We start from the raw sequence: 13,768 nt of genomic DNA on the forward strand, positions 1-13,768 counted from the left end.
AAATAGGTATACGGCAAATGTACAACTCAATAAGTCTCATTTATTTATTAACCATTATTACAGTATGCAGCACCAACATTATTCTCCATAAGGGCTCATCATTTTATTTCCCTAACATACCCATATTACACTAAGGTTCGTTTCATAGGAAGCCAATATTCTGTCAATAAGTTTTTGGAGCGTAGAAGTAAACTAAGAACCGGCAGGAAAACTCAGGCAAGTGTGTAAGTACAGATGTAGCCATCTTATCTTGACTTTTAACCGCATGAAATACACAGTTTCAAAAAATGTTAACTTGATTTTTTTCAGTGGCCTTTCTTGTGTGATATTACGCTGCAGCAAGTTATCAGAGTCGAGGTAAACTTGGCTACATCTGTAAGTGTCCCTCTTCTTTTTTTAAATCTATGGACTCAGTGCACTTATAAGGATTTAATAAGGAACGAGAGCACCTTACTAAGCTGTACTGGACCCAATATATCTCTTGGTGATCGTGTGATTCTCTTGGGATTGATTTTGTAATAACAGCTGCTCAGTATAACAAAACCCAGATTGGAATAAAAAAGATAGGATGTTTTTTAGTTTGTCCCTTTAAAGAGTGTAAACCTAACAATAGAAAAATAAGACAGAAACCTAACATTATATATTGGGCAAATACAAACCAATGCTACAACCCTCTTTTAGCTATTTTAAAAGTGATTTCACTTTATAAGGCCCCCTGCACACGGCCGTAGCCGTAATCAAGGTCCGTGATTATGGGCACATCCGGCCTCAGACAGTCACCTTCATTATAAAGTATGGGAGCACGGTCCGTAAAATAAAAAAATAGGACATGTCCTATTTTTTACGGATGCTTTGTACACCCCAGATACCTTCTCGTAAATATACAGGAATGTGTCCGTTGGCCATGGCAATGAATGGATCAGTATTTGATACGCAATTATAGTCCATAATTGCGGATCAAAATTACAGTTGTGTGCATGGGGCCTAAGACTGCAAAGTAAAAAAATGTGGTTTTTTTTACCTGCTTTAAAGTTAAAGCGTACCTTTCATTTCATCCAAATCTAAAATGAGTACATATTGTACTTACTTATTTGCTACTGATACTATGCGATGCCTTTATTTTAGTCGTGGCTCTATTCAATCCAACCTCAGCGATACGATAGTCTGGCTCAGCTTCTTTTTGTTGACTCAATTACAGGGGGCATGTAAAGTAAGTGTTACACTAGCGCTACCTTATCGTCCCATCATGCATTACGACTCCACGGGAGCTCTCACATGCATTGTCCAATGGGCAGCCGTCCAGTACTAAACCCCTCCTCTGTGTTTTTTCTGGATGAATATCACAGAGAGGAGAGCCGGAGGAGAGATAGAGCCGGGAGCGTGCCTGATGCCTGCATGGGCCCACCACCACTTCCTGTGATCCGTCTCGGCATCTCTGCTGCTAGAGACGTATTACTCTTAACAGGCAGTGGACAGCAAGATAGAAAGAAGGGCGACACCTAGTGGCCGGCAAATTAATGCAATTTTTCTAGCAAAAATTATTTTTGGGATAAAGTCAATTGCAGTTTGCATAGTAGTTACAGTGGCCATCAGATACGAATAAATTTGTTGAAACGACTGTGACCATTTAGTAATGCTAAAAAGGGAAACACTAGTCATATAATGTATAATAAAAGAATAGACAAAAACATTTGGATAGCATATCTAACAATAAATCTAGCCACTAGAAACAGCTGCATAACAAAAATATGTGAATAATGTCTGGTTGTTAAGGCCCCAAATCACCCCCGTCATGAAGCGGTTAAGAAATGTTCAAAGTAAAAAATTAAATAACTCAGTTATGGAAGGATTTAATTGAGGATTTTATTTTAAATAATGAAGGTATCATGCAGTGAAACAACCATGAATTACTGTTAATTATAGAATTTATTAACCTTTGAATTAGGAAACTTTAATTATTGTTGAGGGAGGGTGATGGCTTTTTAGAACTATAGATTGAACCTTTAAGTATGGATATGAGTGGGTAAGAACATAATTAACACATGCTCAAGAGCAAATTAGATTATAGAAATCTATAGTATGTTTCTAAACACATTTCTAACCATTTCAACTACCTCCATAGCATTATTGTCACACAGATTTTCACTTCAAATGGGGAATGGCACTGAAATTCTACCAATTCTAAATAATATTTTAATTTTTCTTTCTGTCTTCCAATCTATCCATTCATATATTCATCTGTCGGCGCAACATAAGTAGGATTACGGCAGTTTTAGTTTTATAAATACAGAGTTACAATTACATATATTTTTTTGTCACTTAATTTATCCTTATTTCTCTAAATGGTACTATGTGGCACTGCCCACACATCAGGCCCTTTTGGAATACTGACACAAACAGGAGTACTTTTTTTTGCCTTTGGTACTACTGGTCAAACCCATTAATACTTATCATAAATAACATTTGCTGTATTGATTTATCTATTGGCTTCCCATTTTATTGGGTACAAAAACATCCTCCTTCCATATTGGAACGGCTTAAAGGGCTTTTCCGGTTTTATGTAACTAATGCTTAATTGCTGTATAAATGAAACGTTTTAATTCCTCACCATTTTCAAGGTATTTATTAGCTGTCAGTGTATAGGAACACTCTTGTTTACATTCAGAGACTGCAATCAGTACATAGCTAGAACTGCTCTTAGCTGGGAAGTGTCTAACAAGGTACTCGGATCTGGTTGCAATTATTATTCCTGAACACACATGAACCTAAACCACTCATTATTAAATCTAAACATGTTTTGTGCAATTCAAACTCTTTATTATGGATTCCCCGTTGCCAATATTGGCGTGGAACTATAAACCTCAACAACACTGGTTTGTACTGCGTTTTCTTGGTCCCACCAAAGGATATGATTTTGAAGGCCGACCCTCTACCAATACAAAACATGTACACTTCTACTTTTACTTGCAGACTGTTTGAATCTGTAGGTTTGTTTTTTTGCTGTTAAATTCTATGTTTCTATACAATTCCTACCAGTCTAGGCAATGCTCAGTGAGATAAACAGCCTGGACTCCTGACTGATACATTGTATAAAGCTACCAGAGAGATTTGTGCGGCAACTACTGATGTATTTAGCGGAAACGTCGTAGAACTTTTAATATATATACACTGAATAAATGTTATTTATATAAAACTGGAAACCCCCCTTAATAATCAGATATACATTTTAAAACAGTTATCTGACCACTCACTTGCACTCTTTGTCAAAACCTGGACCCCCTGGCTTGAGTGAAAGATTAATGACTCTCATGTTGCCCTGACCAGCAACAGTTTGGACTCCTAACCACTTAATTCCGCAGGATGACAGATCAGAGACCCCATGTTTACCAAATGAAAAGTCCTTCGAAACCTTTTCATTTAATTTAAGACGTTTATCTTCTTATGAATATAAACCTCTGTGGAACTTGTTTTTATCAATATTGGTTTATTGCTTCTCCCCTCCCTATTGGTTGTTGTAAACTACAGTCTACTATATTGTTATGGCCCAGTGTATTTTATTTTGTGCGGATCTCAATCAATGGCAATGCTATGCACTGATCCCCCTCTCCTGTGAAAATGTTACTTTGTTCTCCCTTTAAAACCATGAAAAGAAAGAATTGGAAATAACATATATTTGCAGTATATAATACAGATGTAGCCATCTTTACCTTGACTTTTAACGCATTAAATAAACAATGGCTAGATCTCTTATCTTGACTTGTTCATAGACTTTTCAATGGCTTTTGTTGTGTGATATCATGCTGCAGCAAGTTATCAGAATCAAGTTAAAGATGGCTACATCTGTACATAGAAGTGTCCAATAGTAACTAACTATTAACTACAGTAAAGCATACTATACTCCATAGGACCACTTCAGAAAGTTTTACTTAGTTTTCCATATGAAGCCAAATAGAAACAAAAAAACAAAACATGATTTTATTATATGATAAATTCTATAATGCACAGACAGGGTTGGACTGCCCGACCAAAATACCAGAGGATCCCCCTGGGCCAAGGCTCTGACACAATAATGAGCCACAAAGGTCCAAGGTCCAGCAGAAGACACAGCCATTTGAGCTGGCTTTGGAGATGATCTCCTCTATTTCTTGTAGAATGCTTTACAAATAATTTATTAGATCTCGATGATGATATATCTTGTGTGTGCAATGATAACAACAAAGTTTATGCACATAAAAGTGGACATGTACATGTTCTGTATAGATGAAGGGTGGGTCTTCAGAATCATATCTGTGGTGAAACCTAGGAAACGCATTACAGACAAGGGTTGTTGGGATGGATTATATACTTCCACGCCAATCTTGGCAATAGGCAAGCTTCAGTAAAGAGGTTGAATTTCACATAATTGTTTATATTTAATAATCAGTGGTTTCGGTTTTTGGGTGTTCAGCACGCCTGGACTGGCAGGCAGATTCCCTGTGGTCCAGCTTTTTTAGTGGGAAAAATATAGTGTATAATCGCTCTTTAGCGTTGGAATCTGACCGATTATCAACTCATGTAAATAGGCCTTAAAAAGCGGATACCATTATGAATTAGAGCATGGATGGCAATTCAGCCAACCTATTATGTGTTAAATACATTTTATTTCATGAGAAATATATTGCAGTGACTGAAGTAATCAATATTTTGTACAGTCACAGACTTAGCAGACAGTGAAGAAAGTTTGGTTTGGTTTCAGTCAGTGGGTTAATGTACCAAGGGAGATTAATTGAAAAGATCAGCCAGGCTCTCTGTTCAGCTATGTTGACATCACCAATGCCTCATTACATTTGATTTTGTAAGTGGCAGTCCCAGGAAAAAGGTTGCGGGTTAAAAGCAGAAACTAATGATCCTTAGGATGCTTACAGACATGGCGTGTCAGTAATGACTAGTCTGCATGTTTTCCAGGATCTTTTTCACAAACAATTTAATGACATTGGTAACGCAACATAGCTATTGTTTTTTTTTGGTCTCAGAGTTTACTTTTTTTGCAGCTTTCCAGACAATCAGAATCTTCATATTCACGTTTGTTTAAGATTTGTTTTTATATACATTTATATAGAAAAAAAATGATAGCGCAGTTTCCTGTCTTCAGTAAGGGAATTAGCGCCGTAGAGTCACATTACATCCTACGGTGCTAGCTTTTCATACTGAAGACAGCAGCATTGGAAGCAGCCAGAGAAGGCACCGTGGCTGGCCCGTATCGTTGTTTAGAGGCTGATTAGTTTAATCAAATAATTAAGAAATGAAAATATGTTCCCCTACATAAGGCTAAGGAGTGGTGAAAGGCAAATTGGGCTCGATGGTACCAAGCGGGTTAAATGAACAACTCGACTTTGGATGCTTCATTTGAATCCACCTCACATTCACTCCACAAAATAATATAGATAATTAATCTATACAATATAAATTATGTTAGACAGTAACAGTGGAATATAATTTTTATTACTCCGGATCTATTGTCATTTCTTTCAATATTACGGAGAACGAATTTATCTCTATCCAGGTGGGGGATATACAACACCACGAATATATCATCCAAATAATTAAGAAAAAATATTATTTTTCAAAGTCTTGCACTACAATCATTTTTCTATATAACTAGAGGTATACTTTAAACAATGGATGTATTGATTCTAATTGTCAGGGTTATGTCCATATATTTATAACTACAATTTATTTTGTGGGCTGTAGTATATATGTAGTTTTGATATATATGCATTTCAATTAAAAGACTGAACATGAAGAAGGTAAGTTTTTCATAATTTCTATACTCTATCACAGCTTTTTAGCAGCAAAAAGTAACAGATGAGGCAATGTGATTAATGTGATAATGTGATGCTTGAAATTAACATATTTCCTACAGTAACTTCACATAAAAATAAATAAATCCTAACCTGAAAGCAAAAACTGATGTCCATTGCTTTTGCAACTTTCCTATTATTATCTATGTTTACAAAAAAAATTGCACTTCAGTAATTGACAGTTTTTTTAAGGTTTTTGTTTTTTTTAAATACACTGCATAATGGTGAATGATGAATATATGTAATTCACTGACTTAAAGGGCATTTCTGGAACTTTAAAATTGATGGCCTATCCTTAGGATAGGTTATCAATATTTAATGGTGGGTGTCCGACTCCAGGCAGCCCCGCCAATCAGCTGAATCAAGTATCTGTACATACGATTGTATGAATGGGACGGAGCTGCAATAAACTGCAGTATAAGGTGAAGCTACAAACATATATATCGTGCTGTGTCTGGATAAACTATTAAGAGGATGTGGTGCATGCCGGTGCACTGTGTCCCGCAATGACATTTTAAATATGACGAGTTGTATGTAGTAATATTACCTGGTGCCCTCCAGTTGCTCCCCTCTGCCATAGATCTGCCAGTTTGGGGTCCCTTTGTATTGTCACAAAAAGGCTGCAGTGCTTCACAAACTTAGTCTAAGACACATCCTTTGTTCTCAGGTTGGCCAGAGATGCTCATATATAACTCCATATACCCCATCACATTTATAATTCTGTTCTGGGACCGAAGGGTAACTTAAAGGTTCTCTACTGTCCCCTACTTCTTGCTAACACACACACACACACACACACACACACACACACACACACACACACACACATATATATATATATATATATATATATATATATATATATATATATATATATATATATATATATATAGGTTAATTTTACCAGTGAGAGATAGATTATATTTAAAAAAAAAAAACAGAAAATCACATTGTCAAAATTCTATATATTTATTTGCATTGTGCACAGAGAAATAAGTATTTGATCCCCTACCAACCATTAAGAGTTCAGCCTCCTCCAGACCAGTTACACGCTCCAAATCAACTCACCTGTATAAAAGACTCCTGTCCACAGACTCAATTAATCAGTCTGACTCTAACCTCTACAACATGGGCAAGACCAAAGAGCTTTCTAAGGATGTCAGGGACAAGATCATAGACCTGCACAAGGCTGGAAAGGGCTACAAAACCATAAGTAAGACACTGGGTGAGAAGGAGACAACTGTTGGTGCAATAGTAAGAAAATGTAAGACATACAAAATGACTGTCAATCGACATTGATCTGGGGCTCCATGCAAAATCTCACCTCGTGGGGTATCCTTTATCCTGAGGAAGGTGAGAGCTCAGCCGAAAACTACACGGGGGGAACTTGTTAATGATCTCAAGGCAGCTGGGACCACAGTCACCAAGAAAACCATTGGTAACACATTATGCCGTAATGGATTAAAATCCTCAAGAAGGCACTTGTACAGGCCCGTCTGAAGTTTGCAAATGAACATCTGGATGATTCTGAGAGTGATTGGGAGAAGGTGCTGTGGTCAGATGAGACTAAAATTGAGCTCTTAGGCATTAACTCTACTCGCCGTGTTTGGAGGAAGAGAAATGCTGCCTATGACCCAAAGAACACTGTCCCCACTGTCAAGCATGGGGGTGGAAACATTATGTTTTGGGGGTGTTTCTCTGCTAAGGGCACAGGACTACTTCACCGCATCAATGGGAGAATGGATGGGGCCATGTACCATCAAATCCTGAGTGACAACCTCCTTCCCTCCACCAGGACATTAAAAATGGCTCGTGGCTGGGTCTTCCAGCACGACAATGACCCGAAACATACAGCCAAGGCAACAAAGGAGTGGCTCAAAAAGAAGCACATTAAGGTCATGGAGTGGCCTAGCCAGTCTCCAGACCTTAATCCCATCGAAAACTTATGGAGGGAGCTGAAGATCCGAGTTGCCAAGCGACAGCCTCGAAATCTTAATGATTTACAGATGATCTGCAAAGAGGAGAGGGCCAAAATTCCATCTAACATGTGTGCAAACCTCATCATCAACTACAAAAAACGTCTGACTGCTGTGCTTGCCAACAAGGGTTTTGCCACCAAGTGTTAAGTCTTGTTTGCCAAAGGGATCAAATACTTATTTCTCTGTGCACAATGCAAATAAATATATATAATTTTGACAATGTGATTTTCTGTTTTTTTTTTAAATATAATCTACCTCTCACTGGTAAAATTAACCTAGCCTAAAAATTCTAGACTGTTCATGTCTTTGACAGTGGGCAAACTTGCAAAATCAGCAAGGGATCAAATACTTATTTCCTTCACTGTATATATAAGTATATATATATATATATATATATATATATATATATATATATATATATATATATATATATATAAAGGAGCTGTAGATGGAAAGCAGTAGGATATTTATAACTGGCAATGTTGCTTTATTTTATATTTTAATATTTTAAATGCATTGGAGAAATAAAAAATAAAAAAAGTCCAGTTGGAAAAGTGTACATGGCCTCATTTTTGCAATATGCAGTTACTGGATAATCTGTTCTGGGGTCTGCTTAGATTTTGTCGACAGTAATGCCATATCGAAAAAAATAAAAATAAATGACAAATGGTGTATTTTACAAAGCTGTTTTTCCTAGTCTTCTTTAACCTATAATAATAAACCTTTTAATAGATGTAAAAAATTAAAAAAGATATGTGAAGATATGATGATGTAAATATAATAGATATGATCACAAGCTTTCTACTCAATGGTGTTTTTTGTATTATATTTTCTACAATCAATCTCATTTTAGCCACGAGTAGAGAAAAGACGTAAAACTTGTGTTAGACATCCAACTAAGAATCTACATCAAAACTGACATTAACTGTCCTCTGTATTAGCATTATACTGATTTGGCAAATCAAAGTAGGATAATAGCTACTGTCATAGCCAATTAATATTCCAACAAACTGAGCTTGGCTCGGGCACTTGATGGTTATTCTCTTGGCATTAGCGGAGTCCACCTTCCTGACAATTTATTGTGGCACAGTCCGTTCAAGACAAGTATGCCGAATGAATGTTTAATATCTAACATGAACTCGGCTTGTATAAGGACGTTCTTATACCAGGATGATGCCTGGTGTATGATGCTAAGAAACATTTATGTCTTGCGTAGATTAGCAGAGCCAAAGGAAAAAGGGAAACTGCTTAGTGTAATAGCATGTGACAATTACATTGCAATAGGTAGGATGTTACATGTTCGTTTCCAGAAATCCACATCATTTATTAACTTTATACATATAGTTAAACATATTCGAATTGTCAGGAAAGTCTGAAACTGTTCCTTGCAAGAATTTCTGTTTGAAGTACAAGATATCATCAAGTCCCAAATTTGCAAAACCACAATTCTTTTTAACCTGCCAAATTCTGTACATTAATTATGAAAAAAAAAGAGGACAAAGGGTAAGGTTTGCTTTTCCATGGCATAGACAGAGTTTAAGAGCTTTCCAGGTTTTAATAAAAATGTGCAAGCAAGCTGGCGATCCATGAGGCTGCCTGAAAAAAACCCGTCCTGAAGCAATGGAGGAAACGTGGCAGACCTCTTCATTCTAGCATTCGGTGGGCGTTATAACAGTCACCATGCCCGCCAATCGAACATTGGTGGTATATTCTAGTGACATGCCATCAATATAAATTCTCAGACAATCCCTTTAAGTGTTAGCACTTGGGTCATGGGTCATGCTTAAGATATCGCCATAGTAGATGCTGATATTTAAGATGGACTTCCCTATTTTCATTCACAAATACAGGGTTATCATATTCTGGTTACAGCAAAGAAGACAGACTCTAGGACCTATTGCAAGTAAAGAGGCATATTTGGTCACTTTTTTTTCTTCTGATCAGTTTGGGTTGTAACAATAATAGGTTAAACGAATGAACAACTAAATACTGTAGATATTTCATTTCTTACCATATCTGCTGGCAGATGTCCTTGAAACGGTGGAATTATTTACTGCATTGTACGCTGTGACTTGTTTAGATACCAGTGCTACCACTGCGCCATCTGGAACCTGTTGATGAAAAAAAATGCATATATAAGTCGAGTGTTTCATTACTGGCGAATTACCCAAAATAAATGTTTCAGCTTTATTTTCTATGGTCCATGTTTATACAGTCATATGATGCTAGATACATTGTACATAGGTATGATAAATGTACCTGTGTATATTGGGCCAAAGACTTACTGCCAGTACAATGAGAAAACAGAATGTCTTAACTGATAGCGAAGGCCAGATGTAGTACATAAGGAATGCACTATTATCTTACAGTAGAGGAAAATGATGTCATCTCAGAGTGGTATGTATTTATTAACAACTACAAATAGCACATCATGACATCACTATGTGTTATCTGTGGTTTCACATATAACTACAGGTAATCCTATTATATCGTCTTAACTCGAGAGTTATTATCATGGATTCACCAAAGATGCAGCCCCAAGAAGTTAAACGGCAGCTGTACAGCATCTGCATATTATGTTCTAAAAACATACAATCTAATCAGATCTACTGTATATTGAATATTATTAAAATCGTGCATTGGTAATCCCTTTATGTGTTGCATAATCGCTGTATTATTTTTTTCAACATTACAAAAAAAAAATATTTTTATAAAGCAAATTAAGTTATCACCAAGCAACAGCATTTTACCATTTCCTCAGCAGAACACAGGAAATATGAATAATCACACAGAAAAAGCCATAACGCAGAGCTAGATAGGGAAATGACAAAATAATAGCCTGCTAAAGCATGTAATTTTGGTGTTATTACTGCTTAAATGATAATCCCATCGATTGAAAGCACTAATACATTTAATCTTGCTGAACTACACTGTAGCATTAGGCCTGGCACCAGAGGTTGGCACCCAGCAGGAGATAGCTTTTACATGGAGTCCACAAAATACTTTAGGTATATACAGTATGTGATATACAAGATGCTAGTAGAGGGCAATGGATACTGTGGAAGAGACTGTTAAAACTGTGCAACTAGGAAACACTGAAGAAAAAAAGATATTGTTTTTATATTTACCAATAATCCTTGTGAATTAACTTGCTGTATACTATTATTTAAAAAAATAACTTTCTATATATTTTGGTAAGCTTTTATTATAACATATACAATAATAAAAGCCAAGGCTTGTCACATAAATGTATAATAAGAAAATTCCAAATATACGTTATCTTTTGTATTCTCCCACTGAGTATTTTATCTTTCCCATAAAGGTGATAAAATACCAGAAAACATACATTTATCCAGAAGATGCCACCTGAATGTCAGATAATGATGTAACCATGAGTATGAAATAGCTCAACATTTGACATTGTATGCCAACTCAGATGCGTATATACCTTAGTCAATATTACATATTTATAGGCATTATAAGGGTATGTTCACACGGAGGAATCTTGCCCGCAAAGTTCCGCCTCCCATTCATTTCAATGGGATTCGGATGTTTCTTTTTCCTGCTAGCTAATTATTTCAGCTAGAGGGAAAAAGAAGTGTCCTGCTCGAACTTCAGCAGATTCTGCCCGAACCTCCCATTGATGTTAATGGAAGGGAGGAATGTACTGCCATTAGCAGGAATAGTTCCGCGGCGGATTTTGCCACAGTGCTCTAGAGACTGTCCATGGTATTAAAAATATTTTTTCAACATTATTATATTTTTGCCATGATTATTATAATCAATATTTTAACCATGGTTATCGTTATGAACAAGACAAATAAACATACTGAATATAGAGAATTATATCATGAAACCTGGTAAGGTCACACTGTCTATTGAAGATGAATGGACATACGTGGCATGTGTTCATGAGAGATTATTGTAAACCATATTTGCCAAACTTGCTAAAATGTAAAAAAAAAAATCTATCAATTAACAATTTGCAGCATCCAGTTACACAATGAACAATTATTAAATGTTAGCCCAATTTGCAATGCACTACCTGCACCATGAAGTACAACAGGCCATGCAGGTTACAGGCTAGTCATGCTGCTAGCAGTATAATTTTGCTATGCATATGGTGGTTACTGAATTCCTACCCCAATTTTTTTCTTTCTTTAACCCCTTCTCGCTAAGGCTAGTTTTGACCTTCCTGATAGAGCCTCATTTTTCAAATCTGACTTGTGTCACTTTATGTGGTAAAAACGTTGGAATTCTTTCACCTATTAAAGCGATTCTATGGGTGTTTTCTCGTGACACATTGGACTTTATGTAGCAAAAAAAAAATAATTCAAAAATGAGCTTTTTATAAATTTAAATGCATCTGATTTTAAGGGCTGATTCAGACGAACGTTGCGTTTTTGCGCACGCAAAAAAACGCGGCATTTTGCACGCGCAAAAACCACTTGACAGCTGCGTGTGTCATCCGTGTATGATGCGCGGCTGCGTGATTTTCGCGCAGCCGCCATCATAGAGATGAGTCTAGTTGACGTCAGTCACTGTCCAGGGTGCTGAAAGAGTTAACTGATCGGCAGTAACTCTTTCAGCACCCTCGACAGTGAATGCCGATCACCATATCGAGTAACCTGTTAAAAAAAAAGAAAAAGTTCGTACTTACCGAGAACTTCCCTCCCGGCCGTTGCCTTGGTGACGCGTCCTTGGTGACGCGCCTCTCTTGACATCGGGCCCCACCTCCCTGGATGACGCCGCAGTCCATGTGACCGCTGCAGCCTGTGCTTGGCCTGTGATTGGCTGGAGCTGTCACTTGGACTGAATTGTCATCCCGGGAGGTCAGACTGGAGGAAGAAGCCGGGAGTTATCGGTAAGTCAGAACTTCTTTTTTTTTTTACACGTTCATGTATATTGGGATCGGAAGTCACTGTCCAGGGTGCTGAAACAGTTTAACTCTTTCAGCACCCTGGACAGTGACTATCTCCTGACGTCGCGTACCGGAAATTTTTTTGCCGGGTTCGGCCAAAACGAGTTCGGCCGAACCCGGTGAAGTTCGGTTGTCCGGGTTCGCTCATCTCAAAGACACTCCGTTTGGATGTTTGGAAACAGAAAAGAATGTGGTGCTTTTCTGTTTACATTCATCCTTTTGACAGCTGGTGCGCTGTTTCAGTCGGTTCGCACGGAAGTGCTTCCGTGCGACCTGCGTGGTTTTCACGCACCCATTGACTTCAATGGGTGCGTGATGCGCGAAATACGCGGAGATATTGAGCATGTCGCGCTTTTTGCGCAGCGGACAAACGCTGCGCAAAAAGCACGGACTGTCTGTACTGCCCCATAGACTTGTATTGGTCTGTGCGTGGCGCGTGAAAACCACGTGGCCCGCACGGACCCAATACACGTTCGTGTGAATCCCCCCTAAGACAGATAGTAATAATACCACACAAAATAGTTGCTAGTTAACATTTCCCATATGTCTACTATAGCTTGATATCATTTTTTTAATATCCTTTTATTTTTCTAGGACATTACAAGGCTTATAATTAGCAGAAATTTCTCACATTTTCAAGAAAATTACAATGGCCTATTTTTTCAGGGACCAGTTCAGTTCTGAAGAGGCTTTGAGGGGCCCATACTATACAAACCCCCATAAATCACCCCATTTTAAAAACTTCACCCTCAAAGTATTCAAAACAGCATTTAGAAAGTGTCTTAACCTATTAGGCGTTTCACAGGACTTAATGTACAAATTTACAAATTTCATTTTTTTTGCAGAAATTCATTTCCAATCCATTTTTTTCTGGTAACCCAGAAGGTTTCACCAGAGAAATATAATTTAAAATGTATTACCCAGATTCTGCAGTTTTTAGAAATATCCTACATGTGGCCCTAATGTGCTCATGGACTGAAGAAAAGTGTGCTCATAGCCTTAGAAGAAAAGGAGCACCATGTGGATTT

At 37.3% G+C, this 13,768-nt stretch overlaps 1 protein-coding gene across 1 annotated transcript in view; it reads right to left on the reverse strand.

The window, feature by feature from the left end:
- The window catches only part of PLXNA4 (plexin A4), a 715,975-nt gene that overhangs the window by 63,396 nt on the left and 638,811 nt on the right, over nucleotides 1–13,768 (reverse strand). The window contains exon 27 of the mRNA XM_075857507.1: nucleotides 9,831–9,930. Within this exon, the coding sequence (XP_075713622.1) occupies nucleotides 9,831–9,930 (100 nt within the window). The remainder of the gene's footprint in view (nucleotides 1–9,830; nucleotides 9,931–13,768) is intronic.

Source organism: Rhinoderma darwinii, chromosome 3 (assembly GCF_050947455.1).
Source record: "Rhinoderma darwinii isolate aRhiDar2 chromosome 3, aRhiDar2.hap1, whole genome shotgun sequence".
In the NCBI taxonomy this organism is placed as follows: Eukaryota; Metazoa; Chordata; class Amphibia; order Anura; family Rhinodermatidae; genus Rhinoderma; species Rhinoderma darwinii.